This window comes from Thermomyces dupontii, assembly GCF_041956625.1.
Source record: "Thermomyces dupontii strain NRRL 2155 unplaced genomic scaffold VTN31scaffold_1, whole genome shotgun sequence".
Taxonomy (NCBI): domain Eukaryota; kingdom Fungi; phylum Ascomycota; class Eurotiomycetes; order Eurotiales; family Trichocomaceae; genus Thermomyces; species Thermomyces dupontii.
In genome coordinates this window covers 2490369-2514512 of record NW_027192307.1, presented here as the reverse complement: position 1 = coordinate 2514512, position 24144 = coordinate 2490369, and the positions used below count along the sequence as shown (strand labels likewise).

At 54.0% G+C, this 24144-nt stretch overlaps 9 protein-coding genes across 9 annotated transcripts; 5 read left to right on the top strand and 4 right to left on the bottom strand.

Moving 5' to 3' along the window:
- Positions 1–77: 77 nt before the first annotated feature.
- Positions 78–936, bottom strand: VTN31DRAFT_951 (uncharacterized protein; the record flags this gene model as incomplete). Its single annotated transcript, XM_069408512.1, has 4 exons — positions 78–160; positions 223–457; positions 520–683; positions 741–936. The coding sequence occupies 4 exons, from the start codon at positions 934–936 to the stop codon at positions 78–80; spliced, it is 678 nt and encodes a 225-aa protein (XP_069263807.1).
- Positions 937–1122: 186 nt separating this feature from the next.
- Positions 1123–3287, top strand: VTN31DRAFT_950 (uncharacterized protein; the record flags this gene model as incomplete). Its single annotated transcript, XM_069408511.1, has 6 exons — positions 1123–1241; positions 1302–1336; positions 1402–1471; positions 1532–1699; positions 1757–2106; positions 2158–3287. 6 exons carry the CDS (start codon positions 1123–1125, stop codon positions 3285–3287), a joined length of 1872 nt encoding a protein of 623 aa, XP_069263806.1.
- Positions 3288–3633: 346 nt separating this feature from the next.
- Positions 3634–9604, bottom strand: VTN31DRAFT_949 (uncharacterized protein; the record flags this gene model as incomplete). Its single annotated transcript, XM_069408509.1, has 7 exons — positions 3634–4633; positions 4684–5287; positions 5355–5564; positions 5624–9107; positions 9171–9330; positions 9448–9470; positions 9545–9604. The coding sequence occupies 7 exons, from the start codon at positions 9602–9604 to the stop codon at positions 3634–3636; spliced, it is 5541 nt and encodes a 1846-aa protein (XP_069263805.1).
- Positions 9605–10617: 1013 nt separating this feature from the next.
- On the top strand, positions 10618–11664 carry VTN31DRAFT_948 (40S ribosomal protein uS7; the record flags this gene model as incomplete). The annotated part of the gene is made up of 7 exons (XM_069408508.1): positions 10618–10725; positions 10806–10837; positions 10919–11017; positions 11085–11169; positions 11236–11303; positions 11363–11518; positions 11571–11664. The coding sequence occupies 7 exons, from the start codon at positions 10618–10620 to the stop codon at positions 11662–11664; spliced, it is 642 nt and encodes a 213-aa protein (XP_069263804.1).
- A 471-nt stretch (positions 11665–12135) lies between these two features.
- VTN31DRAFT_947 (uncharacterized protein) lies at positions 12136–14587 on the top strand (the record flags this gene model as incomplete). The annotated part of the gene is made up of 4 exons (XM_069408507.1): positions 12136–12182; positions 12246–12281; positions 12347–12634; positions 12697–14587. The coding sequence occupies 4 exons, from the start codon at positions 12136–12138 to the stop codon at positions 14585–14587; spliced, it is 2262 nt and encodes a 753-aa protein (XP_069263803.1).
- Positions 14588–14903: 316 nt separating this feature from the next.
- VTN31DRAFT_946 (uncharacterized protein) lies at positions 14904–15719 on the top strand (the record flags this gene model as incomplete). The annotated part of the gene is made up of 1 exon (XM_069408506.1): positions 14904–15719. One exon carries the CDS (start codon positions 14904–14906, stop codon positions 15717–15719), a length of 816 nt encoding a protein of 271 aa, XP_069263802.1.
- A 395-nt stretch (positions 15720–16114) lies between these two features.
- VTN31DRAFT_945 (uncharacterized protein) lies at positions 16115–19105 on the bottom strand (the record flags this gene model as incomplete). Its single annotated transcript, XM_069408505.1, has 1 exon — positions 16115–19105. The coding sequence occupies one exon, from the start codon at positions 19103–19105 to the stop codon at positions 16115–16117; it is 2991 nt and encodes a 996-aa protein (XP_069263801.1).
- A 475-nt stretch (positions 19106–19580) lies between these two features.
- VTN31DRAFT_944 (uncharacterized protein) lies at positions 19581–21284 on the bottom strand (the record flags this gene model as incomplete). Its single annotated transcript, XM_069408504.1, has 5 exons — positions 19581–19842; positions 19903–20417; positions 20471–20909; positions 20961–21157; positions 21213–21284. 5 exons carry the CDS (start codon positions 21282–21284, stop codon positions 19581–19583), a joined length of 1485 nt encoding a protein of 494 aa, XP_069263800.1.
- Positions 21285–21655: 371 nt separating this feature from the next.
- Positions 21656–23632, top strand: VTN31DRAFT_943 (uncharacterized protein; the record flags this gene model as incomplete). The annotated part of the gene is made up of 1 exon (XM_069408503.1): positions 21656–23632. The coding sequence occupies one exon, from the start codon at positions 21656–21658 to the stop codon at positions 23630–23632; it is 1977 nt and encodes a 658-aa protein (XP_069263799.1).
- Between the last annotated feature and the right edge of the window lie 512 nt (positions 23633–24144).

Genomic DNA, 24144 nt, shown 5'->3' with positions numbered 1-24144 from the left:
ACCCTCTCTATTTACAGGGATGCAACGGTCCACCGTCCTGACCGCCGATCCAGAAATCAAGGTCGAGAAATGTCATTCTACCGGAATTTCTTCTGGGCATTGATGTGGTTGACAACCCGGAAAGCACCAGATATGGCGGCCAGGCTCTGGCGGATCAGAACTGCAATGGGGTTAGCACCGGTGGCTGCAGACGACCGCACAGGGGGCTCCATTCGGACGTACAGGCTGGCACAACAATCCAAGGGAGGTTCATTAGGACAAAGTACGCCAAAAAGTATAGGGGCTCAGGCCGACTATGCGATACCCCGTGGACATACTGCTCGAAGAGACTGGTGGCATAGTAGAGGGTAGCGCCATAAAGGTGAGCGACGCTGGCAATGATTTGCAGGGGATGCCGCAGAGGGTGATCAACGATGGTCAAGTATGCCACCAGAAGACACAGCGGACCCCAGACCACCTGCTCGGATCCCGGTCAGATATGATCAGGGCTCCTCATCCTGCATCACGGAAGAGACAGACCACAGTTATAGTCTCAATGCTGGTCACAAATCCGTCCGCAGTTAGGTACCGCGAATCTGACTTGGAGTATTCCTTCCACAACTGCGCGAGCACGTTCTGTGATCCCGCGATCTGCGCATGGTGGGTGACGAGGTATCCCTCGAAACCACAGTGCAGAGCACCAGCTATGAGTTCAAATCAGCTCATCTGAACCAAATGTAGCCGCTGTCGTCGGGACGTACATAGAGTAAACCACAGGACGTTGAACAAATCGCCGCAGGAGATAGATGGACGCAAATAGCGTGCCACGATGAGTGCAGAGGCGAGCACCGCCGTCACGCCGAGGGAAAAGTATCCCAAGATCAGGACCAGGGGCCGGTCATTGGGCTTGTAGCCGACGATGTCGACACCAATTGGGTAATATGGGTGCGGCTCCATGTTCCAAGGTTTCCGTAGATCAGCGAACAATCCAACAAGCTTCTTCTGATGAAGAATATCAAGCAAAATTTTCGAGACAGTACTATGCAGCTACTCCCAACAGCTGACCAAAAAGAGGCTAGCGTGATGGTTCTTGGCGTAACCGCAGGAGACGGGGCACAGAAACTCCAGCTCCCAAGCTCAACCATGGCGTCAAGATCCGATCGCAGGACCTCGCTGAGGCTGGACCTGCCTCAGGGTCCGCCGTTGGAGTCGCCGCCGGGCATAGCGGCCCTGTTCCTAATCCGCTTCGACATCAAGAGGGGGTGAGTATCGTCCTCCCCGCCATGTGGTCGAGGCATATGTCTGACGTCGACGCTGGCTAGATACGAAATTGCGTGGAAGGAGTCGTTACCAGGAGGTATGGCGATGTGATTTGAGACGTTAGGCGCAGAGCATGGGCTGAGATATATGCGAAAACCGCAGTGGAGCTGGAAGGAGTCGTCGAATACAAATCACTACCATCGGGTCTCCATAACGTAACAGAGGACCTCGTGTAGGCGCCCCATGACAGATCGTGCGCGGTGATCAGGACTGAAGCGTCTTGACTGCCCAGATACTTTGTTCATGGTCGATATGCAGGGATCAGCGCCTTTGTGAATCGACCCGGCGCTGAGAGCGAGCGCAATGCACTGATGCTAGCAGTAGGGATATTGGTCCCCTTGAGCTACGGACGTCTAGGGAAGAGCTGGCGACATGCTGCCGGTTTGAAGATGCTCGCAGAGTTGGTTGATCGAAAGTGCGCCGTTGTCATGATAGTGGACTGACGGGTTGGGTTCAGGCAATGCGTAGACGATATAGCGAACAGGCAACCATTGGCCGAATACTGGGAGAAGCATCGGGTTCAGGATGACGACGCCCAGATTGAAACACCTCCGGAGTCGCCCGCGACGTTACGGCCCAAGCCGGTTCGGAATCGGCCCGATGTACCGCATTGGAGACAGTCTATCAGCGAGGCCGCCGGACCGGGTGGGATATGGCCTCTGCTGGCTCCGCTCCATCCTGCGGCTTCGCTGCCAGATTTTATCTCCTGCTTTGGACCCCTGGTCTTCCCCCTCTACCGGGCGTCGTTGTTGCGCAAGCGCATCTTATTCATGAGCGAGGCGCCGGTCCATACAACCTGCGACTACGGTATGCATAGTCATCTTATCCAAGGCCTCCAACTCTGCTAACTGCTGCAAGTATATGACCTTGCACTGCTATCGACCGTACCGCAGTCTCTACTCCCACTACTCCCTAGTGAGGGCGTCCCACCTTTGCGCCCACGCCCGCTCTTCAACGTTGGTGTGATCGACATCTCTTCTCTTTCCTCGGCAACCGGGCCGGACGACTTCTCGCGCTGGATCGCGTGCACCACAGACAGCGTCCTGGCTCACAAGCAGGCCTTGTACGACATCCTCGTCACGCTGCCGCCAGCCTACTCCAAGAACGCGGCACGCAAGGTGTATCCAAAGATCACGTTCTCAGCACCATCCGTTTCATCGAAGGCGGTGACTCTGAAAGCCACGCAGCGCGATGCCCGTCGCTACACTGTTCTTCGCAACGGTCTCCGGCGACTTCCTCGCAGCAATGACCCCGAGCCTTTCGACACCACAGACACTGACGCCGATGCGGATATCGACTCCGACGCGGCATCTACATACTCGACAGCCTCGATCGTCGAGCCAGTTTCCTGGCCACGGCTAGCATACACCTCATTCCTATGGTGGGCGTCGGCAGGCGAAAAGCGCAGTGGACTCTCCGAGGAAGAGGAAGAACAAGACGAACACGACCGAAGCCTTCTCACCGGCGGCCACGACAACCGCCCGAACCCGAGCGCGGCCTCCGACCCACATGATCCGAACATCCAGCCGCAGGAAATCGCACTGATTGCCTATTTCCGTCGGCTCACAACGGTGATCTTCACCGTGCTTGCGGACGCCGTGGCGCGTCAAGATGACCGCGACGACGGCGTTGCGGACTCCTCCGCCATTGCTGCCGACGACGACGACACCAACAACAACAACATCGAGAGCGAGGTCAACCGTAATGCGCAACACAACACACCAGACGAAGAAGAGGAAGAAGAAGCCGCCAGCAGCGGCGAGGACGACAATGACGACCGTCCCCTCCTCGGTCGTAGATCACCATCGTCGTCCTCGTCCGACGTGTCCCCAGTGACCATCACGGCAGACGACATGACGCAGATGGGCCTCGACGTGTGGAGCGTCGCGGACCGGGCGTTTGTGCAGGAGATGCTGAAACTCTGGTGGGGGCGCGACGCGAATGTAGATGCGACTCGGATCCGATGCTGTGGAATTCCGATTCTGTAAAAATTCTTTGAAGGAAAAAAAAGTTCACATGGAAGTGTTGAGTGCTCGGGTCAAGGGCTTGTTGGATATGGTGTCAAGCATTGCGGATTGTATATATTATGGTATAGGACGTTATGGTACTGCTATGAGCCTTCTTTGCATGTTGCATCATAGACTTCTGGAGAATTTATTCATTCTTGATTCAGGACAAATGTAAGCCGTACGCAAACCAACTTTTGTTCATTCCATCTCCCACAGATGACAATTACAAGGAATGGTTGTATCCCGACACACTATACACATTATACAGAGGTTGAAGCATAGGGGAAGTGAAGTATGTCCATCACCACCAATATCGAGATTTATCTTACCGGGCCGGGCTCATCTGTCTCTGGTACATGAGCGCCTCCTGCGGCCAGTCACCCGCCCAATTCGTCGGGGTGGTCGGCCCCGATGACGCCGCCGTTGCCGGCGCATCGTCGTCCAGGCGGAGCGAGGCCATATCATTACGGAGACTTTCGTGGCCGTCCCCGCTGGCGGTGGCGTGGCCGTGGCCATGGGTGGATCCGTCCTGGGCAGCAGTGCCCGACGAGCCCGAGGTTCCTGGCGGTGGTTGGACCTCGATCGTCGGCGACGGTTGGACGGTCTGCCTCGAAAACTCGGGCCCAAAGTCGAAGCCGTCGTCTGGGCTGACGAGCGGAATGCCGCTGCCGCTGCCACCCTTGGGGGTGGAGCCGCTGTTGCCTTGCGCTGGAGCGGAGACGTCCAGGTTCAGTGGCGGAGGGGCCGGCCGTTGTTGCTGGCCGGCGGCATCGCTTCGACCGTCAGAGGGACTTGTGGGCAGGGGCTCATGATACGCACCGTGGTTCAGAATCTCCTGGAAATGCTGCTCCTCCAGATCCTCCTGCGACGGGTACGGAGCATCAACCAGCTGGTGACGTCTCAGTTCCATGCTCGCTGGTGGCTGTGACGCTGGCACCGGCGCGCGGGACACTTGTTCGTGCTCGGGCACCGTGCTGGCTCGTCGCTGACTGCCGCTGCCTTCGATGCTTCCCGTCTTGGAGCGCCGGATATAGCGCCCGTGAGACTCGCCAGACTGCGTGTCGCCGCCGTCTGCATCCCGGATGCTGAACTGTGCAATTGTTCGCATCTTCCGGGTAACCCATGAGCCTAGGATTTTGCCTCGCTGCTTTTCTCCGAGGCGAGACCGCGGGAAGTCGCCTTGCGCTACAAACGCCACGATGTCAACAACAATCTGGTGGTCGTTGAGGATGGCATTGACGATGACCGGAACAAGGGACGCCAGGTACGATTTGCGCGTCACCTCGACAAGGACCACGACGAGTCCCCCCGCTTGGAATACGGCGCTGGACAAGTCAGCACATATGGGAACCTAGACAAGGGGACATGCACGTACCATCCACCGGGCACAATGTTTCGGTGACACCTTTCGACGGAAGCTTCAATGTCCATGGGGAAATGATTCAGCCCGTTGACCTCAAACGTCTCACCGATGCCGCCCAAAACAAACAGCACCTGCATCTCCACAGGCTGACCACCAGGGCCAATTGGTCGTGTCACCGTATGAAGGAACCCTAGATCACCAGTCCGGACATATTTCACGGATGTGTCGCCACCGACGATGCGCCCGTTAAACCTTTCCGCATCGAACTCCTGCTTGCTGCCATAGAAGGCATTGACGCAAGCATCTGACTGCACCCAAATCTCACCGTATTCGCCAACGCGGCATAGCATGCAAGTCTCGGGGTTGACGATCGCAATCTGCGTGTTCACCGGAACCATTCCTGAATCTTGGACGCGAAGGGCCGTCGGATCAACGTCCGGATCAACCGGGTACACCAATCCCCGCCGAAGGGCCCGCATGTCCAGGAAAAGCTCGATAGGTTCAATGCACATATACGATCGGGAGACGATCATCGGATTCAGCACGTGCGAATAGATCGTGTTGATGGCCGTACGGTCCAGTGCGGCCGAGGCAAAGTGCAGTCGCACCTTCTGGTCTGTGGACAATCCATTATGCATGAGCATCATTTCAGAACAAGTTTCCGGAGGAAGCGTCGCTCTTACACAAATCCACCCGCGGACGACCATCAGTCGCGATCATCAAATTCTTCAGCTCTTGCAGCTGGAAGCCCTTCGCCGTCATGGTGCTGATAGCGTAGTCCAGCATCTGCGTCGTCGCATATGTATCCTTAATCTTGTACCGCGCTAGCGTGACAAACAGCGATGTCGGATTCTGTGCAAAGTCGACGGGAGACACGAGGTACGTTGGAGCTCCTGTGGACGCTTCAATTAGCCGAACAAATTTCCTCTCGAGCTCGATTCTGAATACTGACCGATGTAGATTCCCATCAGGCATGTGTGTAAAAATCCCAAACCAACAGTGCTTCGGACACTTCCAAGAACCGGACGCGAGCTCGTCATTTGGCAAGTTTCCTTCTGCACCTTGCACATGGCCATGAGGGTGTCGTGATTCAGTTGAACGGAGATCCGCCTCTGGTCAGCCGTCCAGTAAGTCCAGATGATGGCCGGATGGGAGGTCTTCAACCAAGACTCCTGCACGACATATCCCAGGTCACGGCAGCTGTGAGACTGCTTTGGAGGCTTAGTCGTGTTGTAGATCGCCGGGACGCCAATACGGAGGACCTGGGCCGACTGCTTGATGTACTGTGACACTGACTTTTGCTTCAAGACGTGATCGACATCGTTGTTCACGATAATGGCTTTGACCCCGAAATCCGCCACGACATGCAGAAAAGCTGGCGCATCCTCGGAGAGTCGGTTCTGATCGATCGGCGCCATCGGGATAGCGATAACACCGAGGCAAAGGCAGGCGTGGACGGCATATACATACTCCTCCGAGTGTGTATACATCAGAATCAGATGATCGCCTGGTCGCACCTTGACTTTGTTCTTCAGATACGTGGCAACGCCAGCCACTTTACTGTCGAATTTCTTCCATGTGATGCCCTTCCCTTCGCGGCCCCGGCCATCAATCGAGCAGTAGCACAGTTCGTCGCCGTGTCGCGCTACGCGCCAGTGCAGCAGCGACACAATGTTGCTGAAATTGTTCAGCGGCGTCGATGTTCGATCGTCCATGACGACGTCCCGGTAGTCGACGCCCGAATATTGCTTGTCCTCCATGGCCAGCATTTCTTGTCTACTCGCCGAAGACGAGGGTGACCATAAGCCACCCACTGGGTCGACGCCCAGAGGCAGGTTCATCACCGCTCGATCAGCCCCGAACTTGACGTGCACGCAAGGTAAGGTCCCATTGTCAAACTCCTTGCGACAGAGCATGTTTCCGATCTCCTGTCGGCCATTCTTGACCACCCGAGGCAGTGTATTGGGTGCGGCGATCATCACGCAATACACGCGAAGATGATGCTCCTGGTACAGGACTTCCATACATCTCTCCGATATGGTCTCGAGAAGGGCCATATCCAGTTGGCGGGGAGGTCCACCGGATTGAGTGGGCGCCGTGGAGGCAGCATAAGATTCCAGTACCACGACGGGAAGATGTTCCTCGTTCACGAAAACGTCGAAGGCGGAACAGTCGTTCACCTTCGGAACATTTCTCATGATGCTGAGGATCAGGTGCTGGACGAAGAAGTATCGATGCTCTACAACTTCCTGCCCATGCTCGACCCACTCCACTTTCTGCCGCAGCCGATCTTCGTAGAGGCCCAAAACAAAAACTTTGCCGTCGATGATGCAGCCCAGAAGACCCGTCCTAAGAAATTCTGGTTCTACCAGCACCGGTGTTGGGTTCCCAGGCTCGAATTTGTACGGTCGCGCGTGGAAGATGGTCTCGGTGTGTTTGGGCAGCGCCCAGAATCCACCTGAGAGGGACGGGGAATCGACCCAGATCTCCCCAATCACATTTGGAGTGCACAGCAGATTGGTCTCTGGGTCAACGACGGCCAGCGTCGCATCCGGGATGGGATACCCAAAAGCACCCACACGGACTGTATTTGTCCGGGATTCGGCCTGTTTTCGAGCTTCCTCTCCCGTAGCAACGACGACAACCTCGTTAGACTTCAGGGCCTCTTTGTCAAGCAAGACCTCGGCTAGCTGGTTTTTATCATCATCTTGTTTCTGAGTAGTAACTGGCTTGCCGCCAAGCAAGCTGCTCCCAAACCCGTCGTTGTTGCTTTCTGTTTTCTTCTTCTTCTCTTCTTCCTCCGCCTGTTTTGACTCTTCACGCTCCTGGGAATGTGAAAGCGGACACCCCAGCCGTTCTTCTCCTCCCAACCAGTCCCGGACACTGATAACCATGCCGCCATGCTCCGGAAGGCAGAGCATCGGGGCGACAATTTCCCTTGCACGTGGATTCCGCATCGGTCTCAACCATCGATCCGCTAAGATTTCATGGAACTCGCAGTCCACTGTGAGCGTATCAATGAGGCAGAGCTTAACGCTGGAGAAGTTTGGCTCTGAATTCTTTTTGAAATGCCGCGTGCTCATGGGGTCCTGTTGGTAATTGTACGCCACGCGTTTCAAGCCGGGGTAGTCTGCAGCCATGATGGTCGCCCGGTATTTGGTGATCAAGTGCGCATACAAACCAGGGGTTTCCAGCGCTTGTTGTTCTAGCCACACAGTGGTATGCCCTCCATATACAGTGAGAAGCACACCGAGGATCATACCAATGCCTTGTCTGGGATCCATGTAGCTAATCAGTGTTTCTCCATGCGGAAGGCGTGTCTGCTGGGCCGATTTGCCTTGTTCACCAGGAGCAGAGGCCACAATGGCGCTGAGACATGCCATCTGGTGCATGATAGTTCGATGGCTCATCACAACACCGCGGAGATCCCCCGTCGGTGCCCTCGAGAACTCGATATATGCCAAGTCAGGAACGGCAAGAGGAGGTGTGTCGTCCTTTTTCTTGGGATGGTAACTCCCGAATTCATTGGTCTTCCACCACTCTACCCCTCTGGGCCACTGGAGCTTGTGCGCGGCGATGTCGCGCTGGAAGGCCTTGAGATTGTTCTCAGTGGTCAAGGCAAGATGCGCCTGGGTGGACGTGAGGATGACGTTGAGACTCGCATAGTCCTCAAGGTTGTTGATGGGCACCGCAACAACCCCGGCAATGAAGCATCCCATCAGGGCGACCGCGAACTCGATGATCTCGGTATCCCGATACACCAGAGCGACTCGATCCCCGCGATACAGGTTGCTTTTATCGCGAATGATTTGGGCAACTTTCTCCGCGCGGCTGGCAAGTTTTTCCCAGGTAATGGAGGCAGTCTCCTTGCCTTTCTGGTCCAACACCCAGTAGGCGGGCTGTTTGGGGTGTTTGCGAGCGCGATGACGCAGCACCGCGGGAATGTTGTCGAAACTCGACATGTTCGTGTTGGCATCATGTGGATCCTGTGCCGTGATTTGGGCATCGCGCGGTTCTAACGGCATCAAATGATCTAACATGACTCCTGGCGACATTTCCGGAGCGGGCGCCATTGGTGGCGGCGCGTTAGCCGACGGAGAGAACGCGTCCGAATGTGAATAGCGATGAAAGCCTCCACCATAGCTTTCTCTGTGGTCGTCATTTTGGTGACCGGCAAAGTCTGAAAAGTACGCTTGCGAATCCACCATGGTCGACTGCCTCGTGTGACCGCCGCTCGGATCATAGAGATCCTGCACTGGCTGGTCATATTGGGCGTCATAATGCATCTCCGGATTGAAGGCATAGTTCTGACTCAGCAAGGTCGCCGTACGAGAATTCTCATTGCTGGTTTGAGGAGGAGGTTGTTTCGGGAGGAAAAGGGAGTCCACGGACGTCCTGGATGCGGCACGCTCCGGTAGCTGTAGGGAGGCCGGCTCCTGCAAGCGAACCGGAATAAGTTTCTTCGTTGATTACAGCACAAGCATGTATGTCGCGCTCACCTGTGCTCCCGGATACTGATAGCCGTCGCCGCCGGGATAGCTCGAATATCCCTGGACCGAATGGCGCTGCGGACTGTGAACATTGATAACCGGTCCTTGAGAGCCACTGCCATCCTGTCCGAAGTAGTAAGAGTACAGCTGTGCTTTGCGCTTCTGATACCTGCATGCGTGGTAAGCATATGCGACTCAGAGGGATGATGCGTTTGTGTTGCCCCGCGGCACCGGGCGAAGACCGCGGGCGCATCGATCTAGGAGGAGCTTGTCGAGGCGCGCGTACCCTTTCTCCGTGATGTCACCTTCCTAACGATCGCGAATGAGGTTAGACTCCGAAGCAACACGGGTCAAGAAATACGTAGAGGCCATGAGAAACGTACCTCCAATTCGCGCTCCAGTTCCTCGAGCGCCGCACGGAACTCCGGGTTGTCTTCGGCCATGGTTGTTCTGTGCACAGCCAATATTGGGATTCTTAACAGATCATCCGAGAGCGCATGGGATGCAGCCAACCCGGGATCACCACTCCTACATGGAGGACTGCAGGCCGTGGTCAGAGCCAAAGAGTGACTAGTAGAGCGAGACGGAGCGGGACCGTAACGGTCGGCCGGGCCGCCGCGGGTGTCAGTGTCTCACGTGAGCGAGGGGAAGTTCTTGCGTTGGGAGGTCAAGATGAAGGCGACAGCGACTAAAAATGAGTTCCTGGTAACTACTGGTTGAATCGTATAGAAGATGTCCAACGCTGGAGACCGTCGCTGCGATGATGTGAATGACTTTCAAGGAGTCGACCGATGGAGGCCTATCACTGAGGGCTGACTATGAATCCAAATATATGTATGTATGTACCTCCGCCAGGCCAGGAATCCGCCCTCATATATGATTCTCTACTACTTATCCTCCATGTTTCATCGAGTCTGTGTATTTTAAAGATTCTGATCTGGTCGACCGTAGGGGCCTGTCATGTCTCAGACGGAGACGGAGACTTGCGCGACTCGCCCTCAGGGCGCATGAACAATGAGATGGTGAAAGTGCCAGGATTGGATCCAGAGCGCGATAAATCACCGCATGATCAATTGCCAGCAACGGTATATTTGAGTAGTCTGGGTATCGATTTCATCCTAAGTCATGCTACGTCAAGTCCAAGTGATCAACTTGAATTGTGGTGCCGATGATCAAACGGCCGGAATTGAAAACGAGAGTAAAGTTACGAGGGAAATGCGAAGGATGACATAAGCGGGTGTAAAGCTGAGTAAGCAGTCCCAATAGGGTTAAGCTGGATCACCTGACTAGAAAGGCATGATTGGCTTAGGAATTCGATGCTCCACACACACAAACGGCAATCCGCTAAGCGAGCCACACCAGCAAATTCCTTCTGCTCAGCGTCCAATTTCCATCGACGACCGCTCACGCTCGACGCTCTGCCTGTCCTTCTCGACAATCGACAACAGCGTCCACCATGTCCGACACCGGCGAAGTTGAGGTCGAGAGCCCGGTTGGCTACTCCAACGTCATCCCCAAGGACGTCCAGACCGACTCCATCAAGCTCTTCGGCAAATGGAGCTATGTGAGTATCCTGGCGCAACATTGGCCATTGCTGGCAGAAATGGCCAGGTGCGGAAGAAAAGGGATACTGATTGTACACAGGATGATGTCGAAATCAGGGACATTTCCTTGACGTATGTGAATTCGCTCGAGATTCGTCGAATGCAAATGACAACGCGCGTGGACAATGACTAACGCCGGATTGTGCCGTACAGCGACTACATTCAGATCCGCTCGCCGGTCTACCTGCCGCACTCCGCCGGTCGCTATGCTTCGAAGCGGTTCCGCAAGGCCCAATGCCCGATCGTCGAGAGGTAATGCACCCGTGGGCGCTCGGATGTACACTGGAAATTTGGTGCTAACGCATCGGGCGACTTGTAGACTGACCAATTCGATCATGATGAACGGCCGCAACAACGGCAAGAAGCTCAAGGCCGTTCGCATCGTCGCTCACACTTTTGAGATTGTACGTGTCATTGCTCTCGTTTGAAGATACATGGGACCGCTATTCTGACTCTGCTCCCGCGAATAGATCCATCTCATCACCGACCAGAACCCTCTGCAGGTCTGCGTTGATGCCATTGTCAACTGCGGCCCTCGGTACGAAATTCGGTTTTCCCTCAAAGCTCAGTACAGTGGAACTAATCATCTGCCGACAGTGAGGACTCCACCCGTATCGGCAGCGCCGGTACTGTGCGACGACAGGCCGTCGATGTTTCTCCGCTCCGCCGTGTCAACCAGGCCATTGCTCTGCTGACGATTGGTGCTCGTGAGGCCGCTTTCCGCAACGTCAAGTCCATCGCGGAGTGCTTGGCGTATGTAATCCCGCCGCTCGTTGACCTGAAAGAATACTAACTTCGGGTTTAGTGAGGAGCTCATCAACGCCGCCAAGGGCAGCTCGAACTCCTACGCCATCAAGAAGAAGGACGAGCTGGAGCGTGTCGCCAAGAGCAACCGGTAAAGGGATTCCTGGGTGTTTTGTGGTTGCTTTGGGTCTTTCTTTGCGGGTTCGTCAGGTTCCATCATGTACGCGGCTGTGTAGGAATAAAGCAGCCCGGAGACGCAGGACTAGAAAATATGTGGTCGGCTGTCGTCACGTTGAATGCTATCATGAAAAGTTGATATGCACATGTCTTCTACTCGTAGGGTGAGGCCGATCGAACGTTCAACTGCCGGAAGCAAGTAGTAAAGCAATTGGAACGGAGTAATGCTTTTCCAAGACTAAATTTCCGTATATTGTTCCATGAAGTACGGAGTACTGCGTAGAGAATCCGATGATGGTGTTGGCATTAAGGCGTTGATAACGAATGCCGCTATCAACTCGGATTGATTCGATGGATGGATCTGATAAACCGGCGACAAAAAAAAAATTCAACATCAACTCTTCATCCACGATCGACCTGAATTCTCAACAACCAGCAATTCCAGCGCCATGGGCAAGAGAAAACTCGGCGCGCTGGAAAAAGTCGAGGCAGATTTGTAGGTTTGCCAGACGACGACCCCCTTGAATGACAGCGGCGGCTGATCAAATTCTTACTCTAGGCCCAATCTCCAGCAAAAAATCCGACGCGATCCTCAGTGAGTAGACTCGAGTTGCAATAGCGATAATCGCGATCGCGGGCGCTAATTGAATCACCGTGCAGGTCCTACGTGGAGGATTTCCTCTCGCAGTACTATCAGTATGAGAGCCATCGCGAAATCGTCATGGCTGCGCCCTCCGGCAGCGCGGAGGCCGGCCTCATCTCTCTCCGGGAGCTCATCGATTTCATCGCGCATGTGGCCGACTGCTATCGCGACATCACGAAAGACTTTCCACAGCAGTTGATGGACATGCTCATGCAGCACCATACGGTTCTGGAGCCGGAACTCCGAGAGAAGATCGTTACAAGCCTGGTGCTGCTGAGGAAGAAAGACATTATTGACTCGATAGCGTATGAATCCATCAGAGTCCCCGTGATGATTTGCTGCGTTGCTAAACTGGTGTCGTGTCTAGTCTTCTCAATACCCTCTTCCCCATCCTCATCTCCACCCCGAGTAAAACCCTGCGAGAGCTCCTCTTCAACAAGATCCTGTCCGACCTGCGAGCGTCCAATGCTAAGGCTACGAATCACAAGCTCAACCGGACCATGCAGACTGTTCTTTACAATCTTGTCACCTCCGACCGGACATCGCCTAAGGCGCTCTGGGCGATCAGGATCACGCGGGAGCTGTGGAAGCGCCAGGTCTGGACAGAAGCCAAGGCCGTTGAGATTATGAAGGAGGCAGCGCTAGCGGACAACGAGAAAGTGATCGTCGGCGGCGTCCGCTTCTTCTTGGGGAGCGACAAGGAGCGCGAGGAGTTGGACGATGAGAGCAGCGAAGAGGAAATTGATATCGGCCGGATTCGGCACCAGACTGGCATCAATAAGAAGACCAAGAAAAAACAACGGCAGCTTGAAAAAGCGGTAGCGACTGTGAAGAGGAAGCAGAGGAAGAAGAACCAGCCTCATTTGCTGAACTTTTCAGCTCTACATCTCCTCTACGATTCTCAGAGTTTCGCGGAAAATTTGTTTGAAAAGCACTTGCAGAATACCAAGTCGAAACTCAACCTCGAGCAGAAGCTGCTGGTGCTGCAGTTGGTGTCGCGCTTGGTTGGTCTGCATAAGCTGACCATTATCCATCTCTACTCGTACTTTCAAAAGTACCTGACACCGCGTCAACCATCGGTCACGTCGTTTCTGGCTTCTCTGGCTCAAGCTACACATAACCTCGTACCCCCTGATATGATCGAACCGTTGATCCAAAAGATCGCCAACGAGTTTGTGACCGAAGCGGCCGCTGCGGAGGTTGCTTCAGCTGGTCTGAACGCCATCCGTGAGATCTGTGTTCGACAGCCACTGGCCATGAACGAGACATTACTGCAAGACTTGGTACTCTACCGAAAGAGTAAGGATAAGGGCGTTATGATGGCGGCCAAGAGTCTACTAGGTCTTTATCGAGAGGTGAATCCAGAGTTGCTGAAACGGCGCGACCGAGGGAAAGACGCGACACTGGCCTTGATGTCTGGGGAGCAGAAAGAAATTCGCTTTGGTGAAGAAGCGCCGGGAGAAATCGAAGGCATCGAGCTGCTTGAGAAGTGGAAAGAGGAGGAGCGACGCAAGAAGCGAGCAGAGAAAGGATTGCCTCCTGACGGGGATGACGAGGAAGAGGAAGATGAGGAAGCAGGTTGGGACAAGTGGGACGTGGAGGAAGATGATAGTGATGATTCTGGTAGCTGGATTGACGTCGAGAGCGACGAGGACATTGTCTTGAGTGACTCTGACGATGATGAACGTCCGAGCAAGAAACTCAAGCAGGATGATGAGACGTCTACAACGGTGGCGGAAAGTGGTCAAGGAACGACCAATAACCCGCAAGAAACCGGCAGCAAGCCAGTCAGCAAGCTCGCAACGACTAAGATTCTCACGCCCGCCGACCTGGCCAAACTGGCGGAGCTCCGCCAGACCGCAGCCGTGACGGCGCAGCTTCCGTCTGTCAAGGCACAACGCGCAAAAGCCGCCAGGCTCGCCGCCGCCCAGCGCCACGCGGATGACCCACTGACAGCCGAAGAAATTGAGAGAATGTCGGCCTCCAAGGCCAAGCAGACTCGAGAGGAGCGAATCGCGCACGCCAAGGAGAACAAGCCGGATCGGTCCGAGTTCAAGAGCAAGGCGGCGCGCAAGAAGGAGCGCAAGGAGCAAGAAGGGAAGAGCTTGACGAACAAGGAAAAGGCACGCAAGAAGAACGTATTGATGACACTAGGCAAAGCGAGGGCGAAGAGCAAACGCAGCCTTATCGAGACGCGAAAAGCGCTGAAAGCTCATCGCGAGCGGCAAAAAAGAGGAGGGCGACGGGGGAATTGGTGATCCTAACGTGTTATGTACATTCATTCTTCATTGCCTACCCCCAATACATGCCCCGAATATCAGGACAGAACGGATGCTTAAAGTACTTAACCCTAAGCCTTGAGCCCTTGGTAAGCACAGAATAATAACTAAATCACGTGATAGCATTCCGGAAAAGGTTATATGGCAGTCGCGTCAGTATCCGCGTAAAAGCGCGTCACAGCGCGCCCAGCCTCCTCTTTGCTCTTTATCCACTTCACTCCCGAAGGAAACTAGCCCATGTCCTCGAAGATCACGGTTCTTCGCCCTCGAGCAAGCACACAGTTTCATTCCCAAGATGTCCCAACCAGCAGCAACCATGCACTCGTCCAAGAAGCGCCGATTCCAGCCCCGCATCACGAATTACTTCTCTTCCTCAACGACAACGACGGGGAATACCAGCGAATGTGACGAACATGATTCCAGCACTTCGTACGACAATTACTCCCTACCAACCCACAGTGTCACGCCCATACTCGCACCGGACATTCTCTCAGGGCTCTTGGGCGTGGGCGCCCGGGTACGCAAGTCGGTCGCGGAGGGCTACAAGACGGAGCAGTCGCTCGCGCGTCAGAAGAAGCTGAACGAATATCCATACCCTACTACGTCATTGCCGGAAAATAGCAGTGGCGGTCGGTGCTACGCGGAGCTGGAGCCGTTCTGCGGCATTCATAAGATTGGGAACTACGCTGTGCAGACGTTTCCGCGACCGCTGGAGGAGTACGACGCTAATGATGGTCGGACTGTTGTCAATGACGAGGGGGACGAGTTTTCGATCCCGTCGAGTAGCCAGGAGTCGATGGCCTCACAGTCGAGCAACATGAGCAACAAGCGGCCCCTTGCGATGGTCCACTCGGATGATGAGGACGAGGAAAACGAGGCAACAACCCCGGGCTCGGACGGTGTCGCTCTGCCATCTCACCGACCAATCTACACACGCGCACGTCAACAACAACACAGACGTGTCTTCCGAAGTTCCAGGATAGGGAAACCCGCCGCGCTGTCTATGCAAAGCGTACCCCAGGCCAGTGGCCCGGACACGACGGCAATGGACATGGACGAGGATTTCGGCGAGGCCACGTTTCTGCGTAGCAGGGAGGAGGTTGATTTTTGAGTGCCGCAAGGCGTCGAAGTGGTGTCACCTTTTCCTACATTGATTGCATCATGTTCGCTTCGTTTTGCATTATTTTATTTTTTTTGTCTTGTACTTGATGGAGCTGAATTGGACTCAAGGGACGGGTGTTTGGCGTTGGATGGGGAGTGTGCTCATGGGATTGTTCCGACTGTTCTTTGTCCTGGTGGTTTGTTCTATGCGGTATGCTGAAATGAATACGCCTGTATCAAACATTCTGACGGCATAAAATGGAATACTGCGGAATTCCAGCGAGTGAACCGCGACATACGAAGTACAACAGTTCGGTCTAATAATTAACACGACCAACAGAGGTTAACCACTCCGCTTAGTATACAGGCCAAACCATATATCATGCATAAACACCTCATTAACGATTATAGTTCATCCTTGACTGACGGCGTCGCCGATGTGGATGATGACGATGACGATGACGTCGCATTCTTCGCGCCCTTGCTCCTCTTCTCCTTCCCTTTGTCCTTCTTGCCTTCGCTCTTCCCCTTGGGCTGCTGCTCCGCCTTTATGTAAATCTGGCGCAGAGCGCGCTGAATCTCCTGTGCGCGCTGCGAAATGTCGGCCACCGTGAGGACGGGGTCGTCAGAGGCCTTGAGCGTCGACTGTTTCTCACGCTGAGTAGTGAGCCATTCGCTAGCGGAATTGAGGACTTGCTGCAGGCGATTCAGATCTGCGGGAGTGTAGAGCGTGTATGTTGGCGTGGAGGATGATGGTGGTGCTGAGGATGTGTCGGATGAAGTTTCGCTCCTGCTGCTGCTGCTGGCGTACGGATCCTCGTCTAGATCGGACTCGTTGGTGGCAGCGGCGGAGGTGCTGGTCTCGCTGCTGGCGGATTGTTCGGAGCTGGAGCTAGAGCTCGACGCCGACCGCGCCGAGGAAAACGCTTCCTCATCCGCCTTGATCTGCTGCGTGACCATCTCCAGCACCGACTTTGCCCCCTCGAGAAGCTTCTCAAGTTGAGCAACCTGGTCGTCCCGCGCCGCGTGTTCTTCCTTCCTGCGGACTGCCGGGTCGACGATATCCCTCAAAGATGACAGTTTCTCCTTCAAAGCCTTGATCTTCGCTTGTTGGCCATCCCCGTAGAGCCAGTCGTTGACATCTTCCAGCCGTCCTTTGAGCGTGGCAGCTTGTCCGTCCTTGAGCGCGATGACAAAATCCTCATCTTCCAGCAAGCCCCGGGCGTGGTAAACGAATGCTTCCAACTCATTGAACGCTTCCTCGCGCTGTACTCGCTCGCGATCCGCCGCATCGAATGCAGCCAGACGCTTCTTGATTCGGCTTAACTCCGCACCTGACAATGGTGGTCGTCCGAGTGGTGAGGATTTGAGGGCGATCTGAATGGTCTCAACTTTCACCTTTGCTTCGTTGTTTGCCTTGGATTCAGTTGCGTTGGCTGCACTCGACTTTTCTGTGCCTGACGAGGTCGAGGTCGAGGCTGAGGTTGATTGTTCCTGGGATGTAACAGATTCTGGTGTTTCGCTCTTCTCCTCTGCAAGTGGCTTTTGCTCGTCTTTCTTCGAGCCGAGCCCGAAAAATCCTTTGACATCGTCCATGACGCTAGTCTTCTTGCTCTGATCAACCTCGCAGCTGACGGAACCAGCGACAACCTCCGGCTGGCCATCCGTCGGGCTCAGACGAACAGTGAACTTTGTGGTGACATTAGCGGGTGCGCACCCAAACTGACTCTTCAGCTTTGCCACGGACGCGGTCAAGTTTTGAGTCGCAACGCTTGTAACCGGAACCTCAACAGGGTCGTCTCCCGCCGGAATCAGCTGGTAGAATCGGAACTCAAAGTCCTCCAGGTTCTTGACAGTGACTTCTTTCTCCACACCGGCCAGCGAAGTTGAAGTGAACAGTTTTTGCTGCCTTTCCTTGCCATCTGAGGTCCATTCCACTTTGATGGTGTAATAGCCAGCGTCGGCCGTACGAATATCCTTGACTCTGAAACTCGGACTCAACGCGGCCCCCTTGAATGCCGCTCCAAAAGCAGCGGCCTCGTCGGCATTTACACTATTCCTGAGCTTCTTGGAATCTCCAACGGCCTGCTCAAGCTGTTTTTGAACGAATGGCGTCCGAGTCAGCCCGCCATGGAGGATCACTGAAGTGATCTTGTCAATTCCCAGGCCAGCCGCTGCCAAAGCATCATCCAAAGGTTTCCGAACACGACTAGCATGCGCCTCGGCTAGTTTCTCGAAGTCTGAACGTTTCAGGTCGTATCTGATCGTCACGTCATCATCAAACACGCCTTCCAAAGTCGACCCAGTCTCTGTATTTGCGCTCAGAATGTGTCGGACTTTTCCGGCCTCCTTCCACAACTTGGCCATGGCCTTTCCATGAGCCTTGATATCGGCTTCGGTTGTTCCCTCTCTTAACTTGTTACTCGCGAGTAACTTGTCTACCATATCATCCACAATGAGCTGATTCAAGGAGTCGCCACCGAGAGTCCTGTCGTGCCCCGTGCCCAAGACATGGACCTCTTGAACTGTCTTGTTAAAGCGTCCAAGCTCCTTGATAGTACGGCTCTGGAACCGTAGAACAGTGGCGGTCGTGGACCCAGCGCCCGAGTCGTAAACAACATGATACTCAGGATCCTGACCTTCTGTAACGCTGGGGAAAGTCCGGGTCGTTGCGTAGTTGAGTCCCACGGCCAGGCCATCGCTGATCAATGCTTCCACGTTCAGACCCGCGAGTTCCGCTGCCAACTTGACGCTCCTTTTTTCTTCTGCAGTATAAAAGTTCGGGTAGGTGATAACGACATCCTCAACAACGCTGCCCTCTCCAGCAAAGTTTTCAGCGTTCACTTTGATCTGCTTCAGGAGCATGGCAAGTATCTCCTCAACCATAAAGGCATCCTTGCCCTCGGAGCCTCCTAATTTGTTACTCCGCAGCCCGACGGTATCCCTGTCTCCGGGCGCTCGCTCAAGGCGTAGAGCCGGATACCGGCTCTTGTAAAGATCGATAATACCGTCGTTGTCTGCGAATGAGACCCCGAGGAGGGTCTTCAAGTTGATATAAACATCATCTGGGAATCGCGGCGCGAGGGCGAGCGCATCACCACCGTAGAACCGTTCGGGAAAGACGGCGTCACTCTCACGGGCAGGCTTGAACGCGACTGCGGCAGATTCCTTGCGCTTCGAATCCTTCGTCGGCACTATCTCCAGCGGGATGCCAGGCTTCACTAGGACGGCTGTCAAGTATTCGGTCCCGAAATCGATGCCCAGCACGGCAGAACCCGCTGCCGACGCTGGCGTAGCAAAGCAGAGGAAGAATATCAGGAGCGGCGCGATAAGGAGAGTGAAGAACGGGGCGGACGTTAAACGTGGCCCGTTTCTTCGGCGAGCGTGCGTCTGCATGGTGATCTGAGTATATTGCTGTTCGCCGGGACTTGCGCCCTGTTTGCTGCTCAATGGCACCGTAACAGCATGCAGCGACTTGAGATTCCCTGAAGTCTGGCAGTTCTCAGGATCGAATCTCGAGAAATCAGCGAAGACAGTTCAAATGGGACTAGGTTATGTAGGAACTAGCTCCGAACAATGCGTGGAATCGAGTGTTTCAGACGCATCAAAGACTCTAGAATAGGTATTGGAGCAAGACGAGAACGTTTCTAAGGCTGCTCAAGATTTCCAGCCATCTTTGGGGACAAGTGTCCGAAACAAACCATGTGGACACCAGCTTCGAACAATCCAGAGAGGACACTTTGCGTCTTTGCCATCGAGGTCCAGTAAGCCTATCTCAGATGCAAACATTTCCAAACATGGAATGTTTGCATTGACTACCTAGGTTAGATTCTCATTTGTCAAATGCCCATGGTCTTCGACTCTACGGAGCTTAATCATCACCCGAATCCGAGTCACTCATCCACCCGTTGTCGTACTGTTCTCGAAGTTCTCCCAAGCCATTTACGAGCGCCTCTCGTTCATCGATTCCAACGGTTCGCGTAGCCACGGTCTGCAGCTCCTTCAGTGAATCACGAACTCTTGTCGTGGTTGACAGAGCGGCCAAAATATTGACACCAGATTCCGATTGGAATGTAGGAAGCATATCCCGAGGATAACTATCGAGGAAAGGGAATCGTAATGGAGCCGTATATCTAGCGAACGACTGGATTAGTATTTGTACCGACTGAAAATAGTAAAGTTCCATGACGTACTTTGCAACCTCTGGTTTGGAAGCGTAAACCGGTAGCTTTCGTTCTAACTCTGTATCTGTTTCGGGGGGCTCGTCGCGCTTGCCAGCTGGAGAGTCTCCACGGAATACTTGGATTTGAGTGAAAACGCTGGAGCTGCCGGATGACGTGCCCTGGAAAGTATGATCGATATCAAAGCCTGTGATTGCTTCGTCTGATTCGAAGAAACTTGCCAATAATATCTCGCTCTGCTGAGCATTCAGGAATGAAGACTGTAAAGAGAAGATTGTCTGCGTTCCTCCACTCTGACCAGCCAATGCAGCCTCGAAATCGTGATTTCGGCGAAGTCGCGCCGGCAAGGTAACAGTTTCAATTGCTGCTGCGACAAGGGCAGAAGTATACCATTGTGATCGAGGATCAATGGAAACATAGCCGGGAAGCGAACGGGGAGGATCAATGATAGGGCAATATAAAGATGCCTGCGGCGCGATGGCACATAATGTCCTGGCCGTATTCGACATTTTTAGGAGCTGCTTTTGCTATAGAGTGGATTGTTAGAAAGCAGCAAGACTGCTGGAGATATTCTACGTACCCGTTGCTGTTTGGCTCCGTCTTCCACCGCCCATACCCAAACTCCAGTTTTTGCATATTCATCTCTCAATCTATCGATGTACCTCGCCGCAAATCCACCCCAAGAATCATCAGATCCAGTAAATATCTGAAGAGCACCAAGCTGATCGCACTCTTCGGCAAAGGGCCGGACGTCTCGATCTAGCAAGTCGTGCTCTTTATCCAAATCCCGGAACAGATCTTCCCCAGTTGTCCAGTTGTCAAAGGGCATCAACTGGGAGTGAAGCTCATATTCGTTAAGTTGGACTATGGAACGAGGATGATAGAACAGTCTATTGAAATCGGACCAGTACCTTACGGTGTCTGATTTGAGCGGCGGAGGAGTGGTACCCTCATCCAGACTCTTCTGGTACTCTGCTTTCGGGATTTCTGGCTGCTTTTCAACAACCTGGGTGCCATCCCTGGAGGATAATAGTCAGTTGCGAATCCGATTCTGCAGTTTACCTACTTACCACAGGGCGGCGGGGACATCATCGTCCGATTCGTACAAGGCATTGTATTTACGCAGAGTGCCGAAGCCGCCTTTCAAGTCATAGATCAATGTCCGGGGAGTGAAAGTCTCGCTACCATCGGCACCGATGCCAGGGCGAAAATGGACATCGTGATCTATCGGAGACTGCTCGTTCTCGCCATAGGTGAAATATGATTCCTAGTCAAAACGTCAGAGCAGGAACTTGCAGAAGAATATGTACATGCAGAAGAACCTGAATATTCCAGAAATGGGTAGCAATGTAATTGCTTCGCTGGCCTAGCTGGAGGGTGATCACTTCATGCATTCTGAGCCAAGAGAGGGCGTAGCATCTTCCAAAAGGTATCGATCAATGAGCCAACAACACTTTTCTACCGCGGGGTGATCGTGATAAGAAACGATAAGCTACTTTTGTTATTCACGTGACATCTACAAGCACGTGGACAGCATATCACGTGACTGTTGCTCCGGCAACCAAGCGCCAAGGCGCAGGGTTCACCACACCGGGACGCGGGCGCCTCCTGTTGTGTTGTCTTTCGTTCCGCCAAAAACACACACCTGGATCGGTAACTCGACCCTGGCAAAGCGACAACTGAGGTTTAGCTTGCTCAATCACACTGCACATCTACCGTCTCTTGTCATGACACAGTTGCTAGCGTCTTGACAATTCACGTCGCAATGGATTCATCACCAGGCTCGACATCCCTCTCACCCACAAAGGGGCCTCTGTTCCCCACGACGCCGGAACGAATGAACCAACAAAAATTCGCAGCATCACCATCAATATTCTCCGATGACAAGCGTTCGCCGGGCAAACAGTCAGACGTCCAGGCGAAAATCGCCATGTTGAACAATCTCTCTCGCCTTGGAAGTTCGACCGGAAGTACTGGTCCGTCGCAGAACCATAAGCCGGCTTCAGCGACATCGGCAGCCGCACTGCAACGAGCTATTCTGGGCCGCGAAGAAGCGGAAGCAGCGCTTGCCACGGTCAAGGCAGAGCTGGAGGATGCGAAAGATCGGGAACGAGATATCAGCAAACGGCTAGAATCACTGCTCGAAGAATTGCAGGCAACGAAGCAACGCCAAGCCCATGAGCGGTCGCTATTCGAAAAGGAGGTGCGCAAAGCGCGAAAAGAGGCGTTCCGCGCTAGTTCGACATTGGTCAAGGTTCAGGAGGAGTTGAAGTTGTGCAAGACAGAGATCAAAAGCCTCAAGGAAGAAATTCGTTTGGAAAGGGACTCCAAAGAAAAGGCGAAACAAGAAGCATTTGAACGTGCCTATGCATTGGCCGGATTGACAGAAGAACTTCAAGGGCTGAAAGACCAATTGAGATCCTTCGAAGCAGTCGCCCGATCAAACAAATGGCAAGCGCATGCGGTGCACATGAAACAGGAAGGCAGCGATCGGGACATGTCTCCGGGCGAAGAGGATGCTCCACGCCACCGTTCGCCTCGCAGACCGAAGCGAAGTGCAGATGCCATCGAGCTTCAAGGTTCGCCCTGCCGAGAGAGCAGCCATGAAGACGAGACGCCGCCGAAGAAGGCTCGACTCTCGCGCCGGACTTCGAACAAAGAAAACGAGGACCCGGATGTCGAGGAAGACCAAAACGATCTAATTGAACAGCTCCGAGCGGAAATTTGGTGGGAACAACGGCAACGACGGAGAGCTGAGGACATGATTCATTTTATGAAAATGGAGTGCCAGTTCAAGCGATGCTCATGCCGAATCGCGGAGGAGCAAGGCTATGAGTATGTGCATGATCGCGAATGGGCAGAAGCCCACCCTCAGCATCAGGTCAATCCCAATTTGGAGAACGAAGATTCAGGACCTCGCGACATGCCAGAAGACCATGTTGCATCACCGCAGTCACCAGCTGGCAGCCCCGCGTCAGCCATGACCCCGCCGACACCACATGAAAGGGACGATACGCAGATGTCCCGGCCCACCAAGGCATCGCGGGAGTCTATTGTGACTTTCTGCCCGGAAACCGGCACTTTCAAGACAGTCCCGTCGCCGCAGCATCCAAACACTCTCCATGGCCCACTGGAGCGGAGTCATACAGGGTCGCTTGTCCTTCCCAATGCTCATGAGCCCGACGAAGCATCGCCGGAAAATGAGCGATCGTCTACTCCGGAAGGCTATCCCCAATCTCATTACATGGATATCTCTACCACCCAGCCGAGTCATATCATGGGACCTTCATTCGGGCATCCCGATGAACCAGCCCCGTCGACCAGCAATGAGAACACTGTCGAGGACCGGCCGTGCAGTCGGAGATCCGCTATGACACCGGTAGAAGACTACCCCGGTACAACAGACCGGACCGTGCTCCAGACAGTACCGCTGCGGACCGAGGACCACCAGACCCGCGACCCGTCGGCCAAGATTCCTGGCACTCCAGTCACCCGCGAGGAAGCCCTGGCACAGATCCGCGCTCGAAGGGGACGGGCGCGCACAATGGTCAAACGTTCAGCCAGTGCCAACGCAGCGCCTCCTATCCGCACGGCCGGCGGAATGAACGTTCCGCCAATTCGAGGAACACAACGGATTCCTGGAGTTCGAGTCGGTTCTGAGACAAAGAGCGAGCCGGAGGTTCATGTCGGTGGTGATCGACGAAGAGACATCTCGGCGCATGTCAGCGCTCGACGACACTAATAGCCAACCCTGCTCCTTGGGCCTTTCGATTCCTTTTCTTTCCGTCTTTTGAAGTTTAGTTTTCTTTTTCATGGCTTCTTTTTTAGTACGGTTTGCTTGCTTTGTGAGTTAGTCGGGCGTTGGTGCAATGGTGCTTATCTCTTCCTTTTCCTCATGGCATCTTGTTGCATTGAGCATAAGGGCGGAGTATATCAGCAGCTCTTAGCGGACTTCCTTTTTGCATCTTGTCTCTTGTGTTTTTGGAGCTGGAAAACATGCATGACCCGCGTTAGAATGGGGTAGAATGGGGGGCGTTTGCATGGTTGCATGTGATATCCGTACCAAGATTGCTCGGGAGCAGCATGCCAGATGAATGGAATACCTCTAGGTTCGGGAGTCGCATGTCCAACAGTCAATCGTTTTTTTTTTTTTTTGCCATGTATTTTCGATAAAATACTCGCTCGCAACTTACACGCCTTTTCTCCTATTATTAGGAAGGCCTTTCACCGAGGCTTGAGCTTATAAGTATCCTG